The sequence below is a fragment of the Phacochoerus africanus genome, chromosome 11 (genome assembly GCF_016906955.1).
Source record: "Phacochoerus africanus isolate WHEZ1 chromosome 11, ROS_Pafr_v1, whole genome shotgun sequence".
Lineage (NCBI taxonomy): Eukaryota > Metazoa > Chordata > Mammalia > Artiodactyla > Suidae > Phacochoerus > Phacochoerus africanus.
Window position 1 is genome coordinate 107746682 of NC_062554.1, and position 17071 is coordinate 107763752.

Here is a 17071-nt window from a genome sequence, read left to right on the forward strand (position 1 = left end):
AAAGGGTAAATGAGACAAATACATTTCAAGATTTACTCAAGGAGTCCAACACTATTTATGGCCTGGGGTGATCAAATGCAACCAGGCCAATCTAGAGAGTTTTTCCAGTTTTGTGCAAAACATATTTCAAGCTTCAAAAATGCCAGTGCAGGCTAGTGAAATATCAAGCAGAGAGGATAGCTCGGATGTGTTCACAAACCATTTTCAGCAGTAAAATACAGTAGGTCTGAACTCCCAGCCTAATGAAAAAAAAAAAAAAAAAAAAAAACTTCAGCCCAAATTCCTACCAGGGAAGAAGATACAGTTTTGAGAAAGAGCAGAACTCTCTGCCCTTTTCCCAGGAGCAACTGAGTTTCTCCTCTCTTATCAGTTCAGATGGATTGAGGTGGCCTCCTGGATGGGTGGGTAGAGAAGGGATTTTGAAGCTGAGGAGGGCAAACTTACAGGGGGGTAAAACTGCAACCAGTTTGAACTTGCTGCATTAGCTTTGCTGTGCAAATACCTCCTGCATTAGCTTTGCTGTGCAAATACCAAATCACAACATTTCGGATGCTGCTCTGATGTTCTCAGATGGCATGTTCTTTAAGAAAGGGTAAGGAGACGTTAAAAACAGTTCTCTGTAAAGCACTTTGCTTATCCCAATGGTAGTCTGGCCTTAGTGTTCATGGCTGGAGGGGGTTGGTTGGGGGCTCTGAGGAATTCATCTGGAGAGTCTGTCAACCAGCCTCCCTCCTTTTGCCTGGCTTGAGCACTCAAGCCATGGACTCATATTTGACACGGATTGGTCAAAAGCTCATGTCACTAGGGAAGTTCCCCTGGTCAGGGGCTTCTCTCTGATGGCCCTCTTTCAGTCTCAAGGGCCTGCTTCTCTGCTTATCTTTTCAAAATCTGGAGTTCTCTAGGGCTCCATTCTCAGCCCATTTCTCGCTTTCTACACTCCCTGATACTCCAGATTTCCTCAGCCTCAGCGCTATTGACAGTAGGGCTGGGTAATTATTGAGTGAGTGGAGGAGTGGGGTTGTCCTGCACACTGTGGGAGGTTTAGTAGTATTTCTGGTCTCCTCCCTCTAGATGCCAATGGCAACTTAACCTCCACTCCACTATGATAATCAAAAATGTCCCTAGATATTGCCAATTGTCCCCTGGGGAATAAAATCACCCTGGGTGGAAAACCACTATTCTACTCTCCTCTCTGGCTTCAGTTACCACCTAGATGTTAATGGCTTCCAAATCCCGATCCCTAGCCCTGCTGGTCTCTGAAAGTGTTTATCCAACTGTCCCCTGAGTATTTCCACCTGTATATTCCATGGTCATCTCAGGTCATTTCAAAATCAGTTAATCCTAAACCGAATTCATCTTCTCTCACTCAGGACTGACCTCCCAGTGGCCCAAACCAGAGGCCTCTTCTGAGTCTAAATCCTTCTCTCCCCTTCCCAACTCTTCCACCCTCTGCATTTCTACAACCATGGCCTTAGCTCAGACAGTGTCTCTCATAGGGATTAGGACAGCACCGTCCTGCTCTCTGCCTTGCCCTGCCAGTCTCCACGCCATCGTAGGTGAACTTCCTGATGTATATACCTGATGATGCCCCTCCTGAGCTTTACTTTTATGGATGGTTCCAACAACCCTTGGTATTAATAGCAAATCCTTAAAATGGTTTTCAAGGCCCTGAGTGATCTGGCTTCAGATTACCCTCTGCTTCGTACTTGAACCCCATATCATGCTCATTTTCTCTTGTTCCCCCATCTTTCTCTCATCCAGGAATGCTCTCTCCCACTTGTACCTGCCTCATTCTGCCTCATCCTGGAAAAGCAGATTAAGATGATATAAACTTGGAGACTGAAGGTCTTTTTTAAAAAAGAGTTGCTTCTTTTTTCTTGATTCTACGTTAGCGATCCTAACATCACACAAACATAAATCATAAACCCAGTTTACTTGGTTCTTGATGATCCTTAACTCCCAAACACACAAACCTCTAGGCCTGCAGTATTGAAAAGTGAGGGGTGAGGGGAGCAGTCTCACTGCGAATGTGGCTGAGGTTTGTTCCTGAGTCCTCAGCCCAATGGCAAGGCCCTACTTTCTAGTCCTCTAGGCTCTATAATGAGTGGGAGCTGAAACGGCCATGATGAACGAATGCTCTCATTTCTTCGGGAAGAGATTCGTTCTATTTTTAATTTGGAGTTAGAAGTTGAGATTCTTTTGACAAAAAGACAGGGGCACAGCAAATACAGCATCCTTGGTACCCTTAACCTTAAGTTTGTTTCCCAGTGCTGGTTACCTGTTCAAGGTAGCAGAAAAACATATTCCTTCTCATCGCTCCCCCCACCCCCCCCCCCCCCTTTTAAAACGCGGATGTCCTTCAGGATGCTAGTGGCACCACTGCCACTGCATTTCCTGTTGGCAGCAGAGAGCAAGTGAAAACAGAAGCTGCAGCGGGCAGCGGCCCAGGCAGAAACAGCTCCCTCACGATTCACCGGAGCTTTCCCAGGGCCCCGGTCCCGGCTCTCGGGCCTTGCAAGTTCTCATCCCCACAGCTGCAGAGGCCGCCGTCGGGAGGGGCAGCAACTTTGGCGGAGATCGGGTGCGAGAAAGCCGGGCGCGGCGCTGCGCCCAAGCTGCTCAGCGCCCCCTTGGGCTCCGGCTGGTCCTAGGGGGCGGTGGGCGCGGCGCACGGCCATGCCGGGACGCGCTCTCCTCCGCGTGGCCCGGGGGGCCCTGAGTGTCTGGCTGCTAGGGGGCTTCTGGGTCTGGGCGCTGGGCGGCCTCTGTAGCCTGGGGGCAGCGGCGCCGGGAGCCGGGGCTGGGGGCTCACCGAGTGCTCAGCGCCCATGCCAGGCGCCGCAGCAGTGGGAGGGGCGCCAGGTGCTGTACCGGCAGAGCACAGGGCGCTACAGCCGCGCCTTGCTCTCCTACGACGGCCTCAACCAGCGAGTGCGGGTCTTGGACGAGCGGAAGGCGCTGATCCCCTGCAAGAGGTACGTCGACTGCGGGGCTTGGGGGCCCCGGGCGGGTGAGGTCGTGGGAGCTGCATTGAGGAGAGGGGTTTCCAGCCTACTCGCGGCGCCTCCCTCCCATCAGAGACAAACTTGGCGGAGAGGGCCGCTTGGAGACAGCAAGTCAGAGGCTGGGCCCACCGGGGGCTGCCTGCCGACGGGCACTCAGTAAAACCCAGCGGGGCAGTAGCCGTGGGGAAAGAACCCCCAGGCCCACGTTCAAAGGCTGCTGAGTCAGCCTCGCGGCTCCTGGTGCCTCCCTCAGCCTAGGGCGTGTCTTCTGCACTATCTCATCTCTTCCAGGAGCCATCTGTACACAGAATATGTCCGTTTTTTTTAAAGAATTAAAAAAAAAATTTTTTTTTAAGGATAGTGGCAACACTGCCAAAGGTGTGTGGAATCAAAGAAGATAAACTCATTGCCTTGTCACAACCGTTTAAATTTTGGTCTCCTCCCTTAAATTTTCATTTAAGTAAGTTTTACATTTTGTGATCAAAAAGCCTATATTGTCTGTACCTTTTTTATGTAACAGGATCTCTTATGTGTTCTTATTTGCCATTTGATTAGTTGGCCCCTACGGATTTTTGATGGCTGCACATGGAGGGGTTACCCTACAATGTTTTTTTTTAAACCACTGGTCTGTTCATTCACCTTTCTTCATCTGTTGTGACAAAAAGCACCCTCTTTCTGAGATCTCATCCTGCTTCTGACCCCTTTTAGACCTGATTTCTATTTTGGGATCACCACCTGTCAATTCTGCCCTTTCCTGTTTCTCTCTGTGAGTTCCTCCCAGAGTTATGCTGACCTCTCTGTATGGCATTTGCACTATTAAGAGGTGCTATGTGAATGTCCCTGGTTTAAGGCTCCAGTGGGCAGAAAGTTCTGGGGCAAATTTGATATCATTTCACCTAAAAGCGTTTGTTGAAGTATTAGGCAGCTTGAAAGCAGTACAGTAGCACCAGAACCTTATAAAGCATTATATTCAAGAATGCAAGATAGTGCGTGATGAAACGTAAACCATGAGTGCTGAGGAGGCCTGAAGCAGCCGAGTCATCACGGGGAACTGGAAATGTCTGCAAGGCCTTTCAAGAACATCAGGGTTTTTGGTTAGGTCTCAAAGTACTTTGTAATAATATCAGCAACAACCAACGTGTGGGCACTTATCTGTATAAGGCATGGTGCTAAGGATGTTCCACATACCATATGATTTAGTTTAAGCTTCACAACAACTTGATGATGCAGGTTTCATGATCTCCATTTAACAGACAGAGAATCTGAGATTAAGGGAGATTAAACAACTTTCTCAAGATCAACAGCTGGGACTCGAGGAAAATGAGTGGATTCTGACACCTATGATATACTGGGCTCCTGTTCATCCATTCATTCATTCACCAAGCATTTTTCAATTCCAGCACTGTGTATAATTAGAGTGAGTCCTGGGCTGCACGGAGGTCAGAATCTGTGGGTGGAGTCACTTTAAAAATTTCCATTCAGTGAGGTGAGGGATGAGCTGGGTATGTGAGAGCACCTGAGACAGGCACCTAACCCAGGCTTCCTGGAGGAGGTGAAACAGGAGTGAGTCCCAAAACCCCCACCAAGCAGAACAGAGAGGGTGTGGAAGATAGACTGGTCCGGGGGATGCAGGTGTATTCCGGGACATCCTGCCGCAGACAGGGCTGAGTATATTCCAACAACTGCAGGCCAATCACTGTTAGACTGAAGCATGGAGTATGATGGGAGTTTGGGGACTGGGGGAAGGCTATTTAAACACTCAGATGCCATGACTGGGTTTTATAAAGAGCACTGGATGTGTCGTTGAGAATAAATGAGAACAAGAGAAGAAGCCAAAACGTGACCTGGGAGATGTTTGTAGAGAGATCCAGGTGAAAGATGGGGAGTGGCAATGGTGGGGGTGAGAAGTGGAACCATTAGGGAAGTATTAAAGATATGGAAGAGGTTTACTGAAGGAGGTGCAAGTGATTAGATGGCATGTTGCAGGGTGGTGAGGGGGAAGGGAGAATCATTTTTGGCTTCTGAAGCTAATGGTACTGATGGATTGGACTAGATGATGATGTGTTCACGGAGATGGGGTTTGGCTTTCTGCACTTTTTTTTTTTTTTTTTTGGTCTTTCAGGGCTGCACCCATGGCATATGGAGGTTCCCGGACTAGGGAGCCATTTGGAGCTATAGCACCGGCCTATGCCACAGCCACAGCAACTCGGGATCTGAGCCGCGTCTGCAACCTACACCATAGCTCACGGCAAAGCCAGATCCTTAACCCACTGAGCGAGGCCAGGGATCGAACTCAAGTCCTCATGGATGCTAGTCAGGTTCATTAATTGCTGAGCCACAACGGGAACTCCCTGCACTTCTGATGAAGGGTCAGTGCTACTCTTGTGTGCACTGCTGTGAAGCCTTGCACAGTAGTGGTGTATTGATGAACAGTCATGTTGAGGATAGACTGGAACAGCCCAAAGCACACTGCTGATGAGGTCTCTGGCCAGGAGAACTCGAGGGTTCAAGCCTTAAGGAATTAGGCTTTAGTGTCAGACAACTCTGTGTCTGAATCCAGATTCCTAATGTGGGTCTTTGGGTAAGTTATTCAGTGAGTATACTACTAATGCCTAATTTATTGCAGTGTTCTGGGGATGAAATTAGTTCAGGTATGCAAAGCACATAGTCCAGTGTCTGACACACAGTGCAGAAGGTGCTCAGCATGTGGCCGCAGCTGTCCCCATCCCCACCACCATCATTGCCATCCTGGTGAATTTACCATGGCCCAGAGACTCGCTGCCAGCCCTGTGGGCTCAGAAACTTGATGGGCAGCACATTCAAGGGCCTTTCCTTTGGGAGCTGGCTGGGAGTAAGCAAGTTCCAGTGCTACACTGTACATTTCAGTGAATGCTGTATCTGGCATGAGGTCCAGAATTCTCAAATCTGACTAGGTCATTCTCTCCCTGTAGGCAGAATTGTGTGGAGAGCCAAATTATAATCAGGAGGTTGTGAGCAAAGAGTTGGAGCAAATTCACGGAGTCTAATGATTGCCTGCTCTAGGCTAGGCCATATGCTCAGTGCTGAGCTTTCTATCGTGAATAAGAGAGGCCAGCCCAGGGCAATCAGGCTAAGATAAAGTGATACATCATTTTCACCAAAGACATGCCTTGTTGCCAAATCTATGCTACCCAGCGTTGCTGGTCCAGACTCCCTCCACTCTGCACGGAGCCTTGGAGGGTACTGCTCAGGTTGTTTTAGCAACCCTTCTTCTATGACTCCATGATAGATTAATATAATCCTTAGATGTGTGTATTGTATCTTTAGTGGGGCCACAGTCTTGCTGGCCTAGAGGCTTTCTGGTCCCCATGCGGTCCCTTCCTTCCCTCCTACCTTTTTTCCTTCCTTCCTTTTTTTTCTTTCTTTCATTGAAGTAGAGTTGATTTATAATGTTGTGTTAGTTTCTGGTGTACAGCACATTGATTCAGTTGTACATATTCTTTTTCCATCATGGTTTATTACAGGATGTTGAATATGTTCCCTGTGTCCATGTGGTCATTTCTCATTTCTCTGCCCTGATCCATTAAGTGTTGATTTCACAGTTTAGCTTTTAGAAGGCAATTTTATTCCCCTTCTTTCCAATTTCTTGGCAAGGTTCCGTCTCACAGTCCCATCTTTGGCCTTGAGTCAGATGTAGAAAAGAATGTTTAGTGCAGAAATGCATTTTTAAGCTCTTTAAATGTAGATTTGTTGGAACAAACTCAGAAACTTTTCCAGGTATTAGCAATCTGCCCAAGAAACCAGATGTTATTTGAATAAAATATGGATGGGTTGTCTCTTCATATTTATTAGTAAGCTGAGAAGTAAGTTTTAGAATTGGATCAACTTCTTAAGATTTTTATTTTGCATCCAGATAGTTATGGAAAATCCCACTGATAGTTACTGTGGAATGACCAGGATTTTCCAGCTTTCTTCTCCCTGAGATGATGGAAAAGATTAAATAACTTTACAAGCTTCAGATAAGACAAGTCTTAGCAGGGAATGGGAAATATTAGTAATTGATACTATTTTGTTTTCTGGTTCCAACTGTCTTTCCTGTAAACTCACAAGTATTACATTTGGAAGACTGAAGGAAAGGCAAAAAGGTTATTTTATATTTCAGTAATATATTGAACTTTATGGGAGAAGCAATGTAGATACTGAATGAATTTTGTGAGGCCAGCGGTAACTTACTGCTCTTATTTACAAAATGGTGGATTGGGAGTTGGAATTAATGAAGCTGCTGATGCAGAGTGAGCAGAGAAGCATTAAGAAATTATGCATTAGGAAGATAGGGATATATCTTAGGTGATTATTCAACTACCAGTCCTACATTTTTTTGTGTGTGGTTTTTTTTTTTTTTGGTAAAAGATGAAAGAAAAAAAACATGTCTTAAATGGAGTGACAAGTGGATTCTTATTCAAATTCTGAACAGTTCATCTATGTCTCAATTTTTCCAGAACACTCTATTTCTTAGAGAACAGAATATCATTTCTCTTCCCTATTCTTAGAGAAAACCACCGAATGTAGTGGATAGGCATGGACATTCATTTAGACAGTCCTGGGATAGCAAATATGCCTTCTAATCCTGGCTTCACCCCCACAAGGCTTTTCACTTCTCGGAATGTTAGTATTTTTCGTCTTTTAATTTGATTTTAATGATACCTACAATGTTTATACTAAATATTTAGGGGTTCTTCCTTAAAAGCTAAGTACAGGTAAGATTAAATAATACCTTGAGAGCACTAATTGTACTTTTTAGGCTGATTCTTGTTTCTACTAAGATGCAATGAACTTGACATAGATTCCAAACTTTTTCTCAATTTGTCCCTTTGTGTAGATAAATTCAGAGTTCTTTTGTCTTCCTTCACCCTTTCACTTGAGCTAGTGTTCATGAACAGAGAAGAGAAGGGCTGCCCTTCCATGCTTTGGCTCCAGGCTCAGAAGGCTGTCCTCTCTATGGAGCCTTGCCATATACTAAGGAATCGATTGGACTGCTTACAGAAGTGCCCCTCCAAGGAGCTGCTGTGGAAGATTAATTCCAAGGGATGTTATCACACCAGGCAACTTCAACAATCATATGTGTTTGAGAATCAGGATAAGATTTTTTTTTTCCCCCTCCAAATATATAATTTTCTTTTGAAACTGTCTCACAGTTACAGAAAACTTGCAATTATGGTCCATAGCTATTTTTCCCCTGAACCATTTGAGATTTAGTTGCCAACTTGATATCCCCACGACCCCCCCCCCAAAAAAAAAAAACTTCAGTGTGTGTTTCCTATGAAACACATTCAGGAACATTCTCCTGCATAAATGCAACACAACCATAAAAATTAGGAAATTAACATGGATTCATTTCTGCCATCTAAAATTCAGATTTCATTCACACATATAATGTTCTTCATGGAAGAAGGACCCAGTTTACGTTCAAGGGCTGCATTTAGGGGTTGTCTTTTTAGTCTCTTTCTATCTGGAACAGTTCCTTAGGCTTTCTTGCACATCAATACTTTTGAAGACAGTAGGCCAATTATTTGGTAGAATGTCCCTTCATTTGGGTTTGTCTCATGTTTCCTTCTAATTAGATTTATGCTATTTCACCTACAGTAGGGACATCACAGAGTTAATATACTATTCCTATTACATTCAGATGATCACGTGATTTTCCGATGTCTAAAAGGTTTCTTCAGTGTGACATGACAATTTTATATTTTGTAATTCATGAGTATTTTATAGGGAGACATTTTAAGATTGTGGACATATCCCATTCTCCATTAAAGCTTTTATTTATTTGTTTATTTATGTATGTATGTATTTATATATTTATTTATATCAGCATGGACTCAGGGATTCTCATTGAATTGCATTTGCTCTCACCGTTTATTTGATGTTCAAATTGCCCCAGATTTGGCCAGTGGGAACCTCTTCAAGGTGGCTTCTGTGTTCTCTTCATAAGTCTCCTATTCTTTGAGCACTTCCTTGCTTCCTGGCAAGATAGTCCAAGATCATCCATACTTTCTCTGCCAGAGTCTTGGGATAAGCCATTTTTTTCAAGAAGCTCTGGTTGCCTTTACTGGAAAATAATATTTGGAAGCCAAGATCCCTGCTCTAGTTGTGCTCATGGCTGTTGGGTGGCACTGCTTCTAGGCCCTCTGACTGGGTGAAGCAATGGAATATAGGTTTGAAGACATAATGTACACACACACAGAGTTACTCACTCATTCACCCATATGTACGCACATTTAAATCTATGTTTATTTCTAAGCTTCCAATTCTAATACATAGAGGTATTTATACAAATATCTCTAATTCTGATCCACTACATAGATCATTCTAGTTTTCTCTATTTACTTTTTTTTTGTTTTTGACCATACCCATGACCTGCAAAAGTTCCCAGGCCAGAGACGGAACCCATGCCATGGCTGCGACCTGAGCCATGACAGAGACCACCAGACCCTTAACCCACTGAGCTACCATGGAACTCCTCCTGTTTATTTTTGTAACTCCTTTTCAGACAGTGAGGAAACTGGCTCCTGTTATTCAGTTGCGATAGGTAACCAATCAGGTGTTGCTATGATATCTGCTCTCTACAGGGATGCCTTCCACTTGGGCTCTGCACCTTAGTCCAGGCCATGCAGACACCCACTTTGTTTTGCTCTAAAGTCTAATGGCTTTAGACTAAATTGTTTAAAGAGGGGAAGGGAAGGTTACATTTTTTTGTATATTTTTCTTTGAGATTTCTCGGGGTAACATCATTGTAAATCTTCAGAATGTGTCTGTGTGGCTGGGAGAGATAAATTAATATGAAGTGGTTGACAAATACATTTGATCCTGAGCCCTGTTTTACATGGATTGGGTTTACATTGAAAGAAATCATGGCTTTTAGAATTTCAGGAGAATTATTTCCTTGCCCTTACTCCCTCCTCTGGATCTGTGATGGCTGGACCCAATATTTTATTAATTCAGGAAGTTTGACTGCTTGTGGCATTTTGATCCTCGAAAAATAAACCGTGGTCATTTGCAATACTGAGTTTTTCTCCAAGAAAGAGGTTTTCTTGGAAGCACATAAAGTTTGCTTTAAGAGTCTCAATTCTGTGGATCTGTTGACCCTGGATTTCAGAGGGTCAATGCTGGGATGTGGAAAAAGTGGGCAGTGAGGAAAAAGAAGTTCCAGGGAAGATAAGCCCAGGAGAGTCAAAGGATGGGTCGGATATAAGACTAATCTATAAATAGAAGCCAGAGGTGGTTGCCATACTGCTTTAACATCTTTATTTCTCTCCATTAACCTTGAACTGTTTCTTCCTGATTCTGACCTCAAAGATGGTGGTCAGGGGCAAAGTGCCCAAAGATCTGAAAATATTCCACCAATTAGTGGTTTGTTTTTCCTGGAATAAATGTGATAGGCTTATATTTCCCCAATTCCAGTAAAAATCTTCTATTTTCCCCCTTTGTAATTTATTTTATTTTACCCAGCTTTCAAGAAAAAAAAAAAACTTCTCTTGATCTTATTAACCAAAACCCCACTCTCCCCTTCTATTTAAAGCAGATCTCATGCTAACTCCCCTTTCTGTCCTCCCATGCTCTCTTGGACCCCCTCCAGTCAAACTTTCACCATCACAGCTCTATTGAAAGGGCCCTGCTCAAGGGCAGTGCACTCCACATTACTAATCAGGTGATCTTTTATCTGTTCTCATTTTATTGTTGGTCATTTCCTCCGTCTTGATGTACTTTCTACACGTGGCTTTCAGGACACCACACTCTTCTAGTTTCCATCCTTCCACCTCATTTTCTTACCTTCTCTGTCTCCTTTGCTCTTCCTCCTCTTCTCTTGGATCATTAAGGGTGGAATGTTCCAAGGCTCAGGCTTTCCATCCCTTTGCTTTTCTGTCTACATCCCTCTTTGGGTGATCTCATCTAGATCATGGCTTCAGATGCCATCCTTACCTGAAGGACTCCCACAGGTCTCTCTCCAGCCTAGGGCTCTCTCCTGGACTCTGCACTGGAATATTCGGATGCTTGGTTGAGTTCTCTGTTTGGATCTCTAATACTTATCTCAAACTTGGCATGTCCAAAATTAATGCTTCCTCTGCAAACAAACAAATAAACACACAAAAGGTATTCTTGCAGTTTTCTTTATCTCAGTTGATAGCAACTGCAGTTGCTCAGGATTAACACTTAGAGTCATCCTTGATTTTCTTTTTCTCCCACTGGCCATGAGCAATGAAGACACAAACTCTATTGACTCTAATGTTGATACAGACCCAGACTTTAGACAAGAATTTGACCACATCTTCGCTGTCATCCTGGTCCAATCCTTTATCATTCTTGCCTGGATTTTTTCGCAATCGCTTCGTAACGAGTCCCCCTACCTCTGCCCTTGCTCCCTGTGGTCTGTTCTCAACATAGCAGCCTCAGTGATTCTGCTAAAAATTGTTGGATCATGTCCCTTGTCTGCTCAGAACCCTCCTATGTCTGTCTCTCAGAAGATATATTTTTGCAAGGACCCGACCACCTGTGGGATCTCCCCCTCCACCACCCCCTCTGCACACTGTCTCCACACCTTCACTTCATTGTCCGTCCACAGCTTCAGCATGCTCACTCCTTTGGCACCTGTGTTGTTGTTTTCTCTACTAAGAGAGCTTTTCCCTAAAAAAGATGCATGGCCCACTCTCAAATTAGACTGTTCCTCCTCTCCACATTCTCATACAGCCCAGCTCACTGGCCTTTATGTTCAAGATATTTGTCTATTTAACACTTTTATTAATATACTGTTAAAATTTTAAAAGTCTGTTCCTTTTATAAATTTCTCCTCTGCCACCCTTCACCCAAAGAAAAGTGCCATACAGTCAGGGATTTTTCTCTGGTTGTCGCTGTATTTCCAGCACCATAGAACAGGCCTGAGTACATTTTCTTTTGAATGAGGGAATGAGTAACAATGATAACATACGTTTATTATAAATGGATATATAAAATACAGATATGCAAAGAGAAAAAAGTAAAAATCACCCATAATTGCCAAACTGATACGATGACTAGTAACATCTTCTAAATATCCTGGGAGATTTTTAGATGCACAGTTTACATACTGTTTTATAATAGGCTGCTTTTCATTTAACAATGTTGTGCAAACTCATGCATACCGACTAGTTTGCTGCTGTCATCTTTGAACTCCTGGCTTTTCATTCAGATCTCAGCCCATCACCTCCTCAGAGGGGCCCTCTGTGACTGCCCCACAAAAGCCCTCCCCACGAGCACGCACCATCACATGTCACTGTCAGTTCATTTGTCTGGTGTTTATTGTCTGTCTCTTTTCCCTGGAGCGAGAAAAGAACTGGATCAGTCTGGTTTACTACCAAAAGCCCAGCGCCCAGAAGTATTTGGCACATAGAAATTCTCAATGAATGTGTACTGAATGAATAAATACCATTTTTATGGCTTTTGGATTAGTAGCATTTTCATGGTGGAAAATCTAGATAACAGAGAAGAGCAAAATAAAGAGTAAAGATCTCTAATAATCCTGTTGTCCAGGATTAACAACCCTGATATATATGCTTCTGGGTTTTTAAATTTCTGTTTCTACATATACAATTCTAAAATTAAAATGGAAACATGCCAGGTGATTTTTTTTTTTTAATTTAACAAACCATTGTGCATATTTCTCATGCCACTAGGCAGTCTTTAATGGGATCATGTACAATTACTGATTGGTATTCTGGCTAATGCATAAAACAGAGTTTGTGTAAGCAGTCCCTTATTATGAGACAGTTATATTTCTTTCCCCTTTCTTCTTCATTAGTATAATCAACTACATATATAACCTTGTATTTATGTGCAATTGTTTGTGTACCACTTTAAAAATATTTTGGACACATTTCTGGATAAGAAATGATAGAAAAGGGATTTGCGAATTTATAATTTTTTGACAACTTTTCTTTTCAGGAAACTTGTTCCAACTGATATTTCAACTGGCAGAATATGGATGCTCATATTTCCCACACTCACACTTATAAGGAGTCTAATTATTTTTAGTGCTTTCAAATAGGATAAACAAGAAACTGAAGGGCAAAGTGACATACCTACAGTGATGTCAGACCCCTTGTCATGAGTCTCACTCTAATGTGAGTGTCTTTAATTTGTCACAGTTAAGTCTTCTACAGGCTGCTGGATTAACAAAAATATGCTATCACCTTCAGTAAATATTTTTCTGACATTTCATAAAGAATTTATTCTAACTAGGATGGATCATAAACTTCCCCAACCTAGCAATTTGTACTAAAAGACTGTCTAACATTAAACCATCTTTGCATTCCTGAAAGAAATTCTAATGTATTATTATGTATTGTCCTTTTAATAGTCCACTTGATTTGATTTGCTAATATTGTACTTAATATTTGTTTTTAATCTAAACACTTTATGTGTAGTTATATTTTTGGCTTGATCTATAGTTTGTATTTTTGTGGTTTCTATATTTTAATGTCAAGTTTTTGTAGCTTTATAAAAGAATTGACCAGCTTACTATATTTTTCTATGCCCCTATAGTCTTGAGGTTGGAAAAAACTGATTCATGAAAACATGTGGACCCAACTCCTTCTGAAGAAGTAACTCATTGATCTTTTTTCAAGATTAAAGATCTAAGATCTCACTGGGCCATTGTAAAGATTTTTTTCTCTAGTTATTGATCTGCTTAACTTTCTGTTTAATTCGGAGTTAGTTTTGGTTATTTATATTTTCCTAGAAAAGTTTTATTTCATCAAGATCATATTTATCATCATAACAAGCTTGTACCTGATATTCTCTTAACTCCTAAACAACTTCACCTTATCTATTGATATCTCCTTTTCATGCAAATATTTGTATTTTCTATCTTTTTTCCTCAAAATTACATTTTTAACAGTAAGCTAATGGATTTGTATAATGGTTTTATGGTTATTATTCATTTATATTTTATATCCTATATCTTCATGGTTAAGAATAATTTTTGAGAATTAAATTACACTGCCTAGCCATATTTAGAAAAGTTTTTAAGTAGGGTGGTAGTGAGTCTACACTCCACTACAGGTAGGTGGGCATACCACGACCAAAAGATCCCCCAAGTTCCTTTCATCCACAGGCTCTTCCCACTCTTTCTCATCGAACACTGTCTTCAGTGCATCTCCTGCTCATCAATCTCAGGTTTGGAGAATTTCCCCAGTATGGGCTTTGGAAGTTTCCCCAGCACCAGTGGCTTTCTTTAGAAGCAGTGTCTCTTAAATGAAGAGGCCATATGAAGAATCCGATCCCTAGCAGGATGACTGTGTGCCCTCAGATTTTCTGAAGAAGATAAACTCTTAGGACAGATGGAAAACAAACAGAAGAAGCAGCTATCCCTGGATAAAAAGGCTGCAGTGCCTTAGATGATCCCCGTCCCTTCACAGAAAGCTTCTTACGTTGTAGCTAAAGTTAGGTCTACTGGAGAAGGTCCAGAGTGTAAACTCTGCCAGTGAGTGAGTGCCACTAGCCTGCCCTGGAAGAGGCACCAAAGTAACCCCTCAAACTGCCAGTGTCCAAGTCTGTTGAGTCTGTTGTAACAAATACCAGAGACTGGGTGGATTATAAACAACAGAAATTCATTTCTCACAGTCTGGAGGCTGGAAGTCTGAGAAGCAGGTTCCAGCATGGTTAGGTGAGGACCTTTTTCTGGGTTTCGGACTTCTCAGTATCTTCACATGGTAGCAGGGGCCAGTGAGCTTTCTTGGGTCTCTTTCATAAGGGCACAAATCCCATTCCTTAGGGCTCCACTCTCATGACATAAGCACATTCCCACAGGCCTCATTCCTAATGCTCATCTTGAGCTTTAGGTTTTCAACATGAATTTAGGGGAGATAAAAACATTAAGATCATAGAACACAGAGAATCTGCTGCTCTGGGGCATGTCAAAAGTTGCCAGGGAAGATGCTGGCAGATGAGGCCAAAGGGCACATCAATTCCTAGGTCTGATGTATCCTTGTCAGCTTCAGGTGAGATATAATTTATGAGGACTATTTCTGGCATCATGAACCACCAGACCAGTTGGCGTGGTCTTCAGAAACAGCCATGATGAATGCAAGGCCTCTGAGGTTGCCTGAAAATACTTGCAGGGAAGACTGTGGTAAACAGGATCATCTGCATCGACCCCAAAGCTACTAAAACATTCCCCCCGAGTTGCTTACTGAGACACTTCTTATAGCCTCTGGATTTGTAAGGTCTGCTGCCCAGAGTGTCTCACCAAGAAGCCAATGACCCTAGTTTCCAGGCTGGGAAAGGCAAACGTCCCTATGAAGAAGCTGCCTGGGCCATTTTGGAGCTCTCTGAGCTGGCTGAAGTCAAGTGGGAACAGCCCCTGCTTCAGAATCCCCAGGATGACTCTTGGCAGAGGGGCCCTGGTGGAAGTGGGAAGGCAGACGCAGTAAAGAAGAGAAAGCCAAGGGGCATGGAACCTCTGATTTGAGAAGAAATGGCAGCGGACCTGTGGAAATTGTACCAGCCTGCACTCTTGGAAGCAAAGGATGCTGAGGAGAGATTTCACCTCAGATTTAATATTCATTAGGATGCCACATCAGGTGTGGTATGATCTATTATGTATTTCCTCTAGATGTGGGAGTTCCCTCTCTCCGAATGGAGCCCTCTACTGTCCCCTTGGTTGCAAACTCTGTATTTTGGACAGTGATTCTCCTTGTAGCCCAGCTCCAGGCATTGTCTGGCTTACCCCAGGTGCCCCAGAGGAGCCACCCTCCTCAGGACACAGCCCCCCCCTTAAGGAGTTTAGAGAATGAAGCCTGGGATCCACTTTTCTGGTGCCAGAAATCAGTTTCTTTTGTAAAGGACAAGTATTTAGGTCCCGCTCAGTATGTGGAAAAGAATTTGAAGAGTTTGGATGGTTTCTTGTCTTTCCTTCTTTCAGCATGCTGAGTCAAGCCTCTAAAAGGTCAACGTCTTCTCTTGTTAAAACACAGAGGAATTTTTATAGTGTGTGTTTGTACAAACTGCTAAGTAGCTTTGCCACAAGGTTCTCAGTTAAAAGAGAAATATAAAATATTTTCCTCCTTTTATTATCTACTTCAATTTCTTTTGTATTTATATCCACATTCATCTGACTCCTTGACTTTGAGTCATGTTTCAGTCAGAGAACATATTCAGTTGTCTTCACAGAGGGTGCTGCTGTGGTGCTATAATTTCAGAGATTTTGAATTTGGGAGAACTTTGGCTTATGGCTGTTTTACGTAATGATAATTTGGGGGTGTATATAATTCATTGGTTAATAATACTATTTTTACTTAAATTTTTGACTCTTTTTAAAATTATAGTTGATTTACAATGTTGTGCCAATTTCTGCTGTACAACAGAGTGACTCAGCCATATACACATACACACACACACATTCTTTTTTTAATATTATTTTCCATCGAGGTCTATCCCAAGAAATTGGATATATATATAGACTTTTTAAGATTCTTTTCCATTACAGGTTATTACAAGATATTGAGTATAGTTCTCTGTGCTGTACAGTAGGTCCTTATGGTTTATCTATTTTATATATAGTAGTGTGTATATATTAATCTTTGAACTTTTCTAACATCTCCTGGTTAATGCCCAGCTCTAGGGAAATTTCTGAAAGTTTGGTATTTTGTCTTCTGTCTTTGTTCCTTACAGAATATCTCTCTGCTTACATGTACTGATTCTCTTATAGTTGTCCCCCACATATCTTATCTTTTCATTAGCTTTTCATCATTTTTTATGTTTTTTTTTCTTGAGCTCTGGAATAATACCGTTTTTCAGTGCCCTTGTTATTTGTTTGTTTTTTTCCCCCATAACCAGTCTTCTCTATGTTGCCTCTAGTGCATTTTCTGCTTTGATAATCATGGTTTTCATTGGAAAGCTATCCTTGTGGCCATATATTATTTATTCCTTTCCTCTTAAATGCAGTATCATCCCAAATGTCTAGTGAAAGTAAAGAATAAGATTTATGTATTTTCATTTTTGTTAACTGTTAGCTGGAAGAGTGTATGTGTTTATGTTTCAACATGGTGGAATGT

At 42.4% G+C, this 17071-nt stretch overlaps 1 protein-coding gene across 1 annotated transcript in view; it reads left to right on the top strand.

Moving 5' to 3' along the window:
- Nucleotides 1-2352: 2352 nt before the first annotated feature.
- EPDR1 (ependymin related 1) overlaps nt 2353-17071 on the top strand; it is a 28939-nt gene continuing 14220 nt past the window's right edge. The window contains 3 exon segments of the mRNA XM_047753288.1: nt 2353-2401; nt 2404-2645; nt 2647-2975. Coding sequence (XP_047609244.1) covers nt 2353-2401; nt 2404-2645; nt 2647-2975 — 620 coding nt within the window.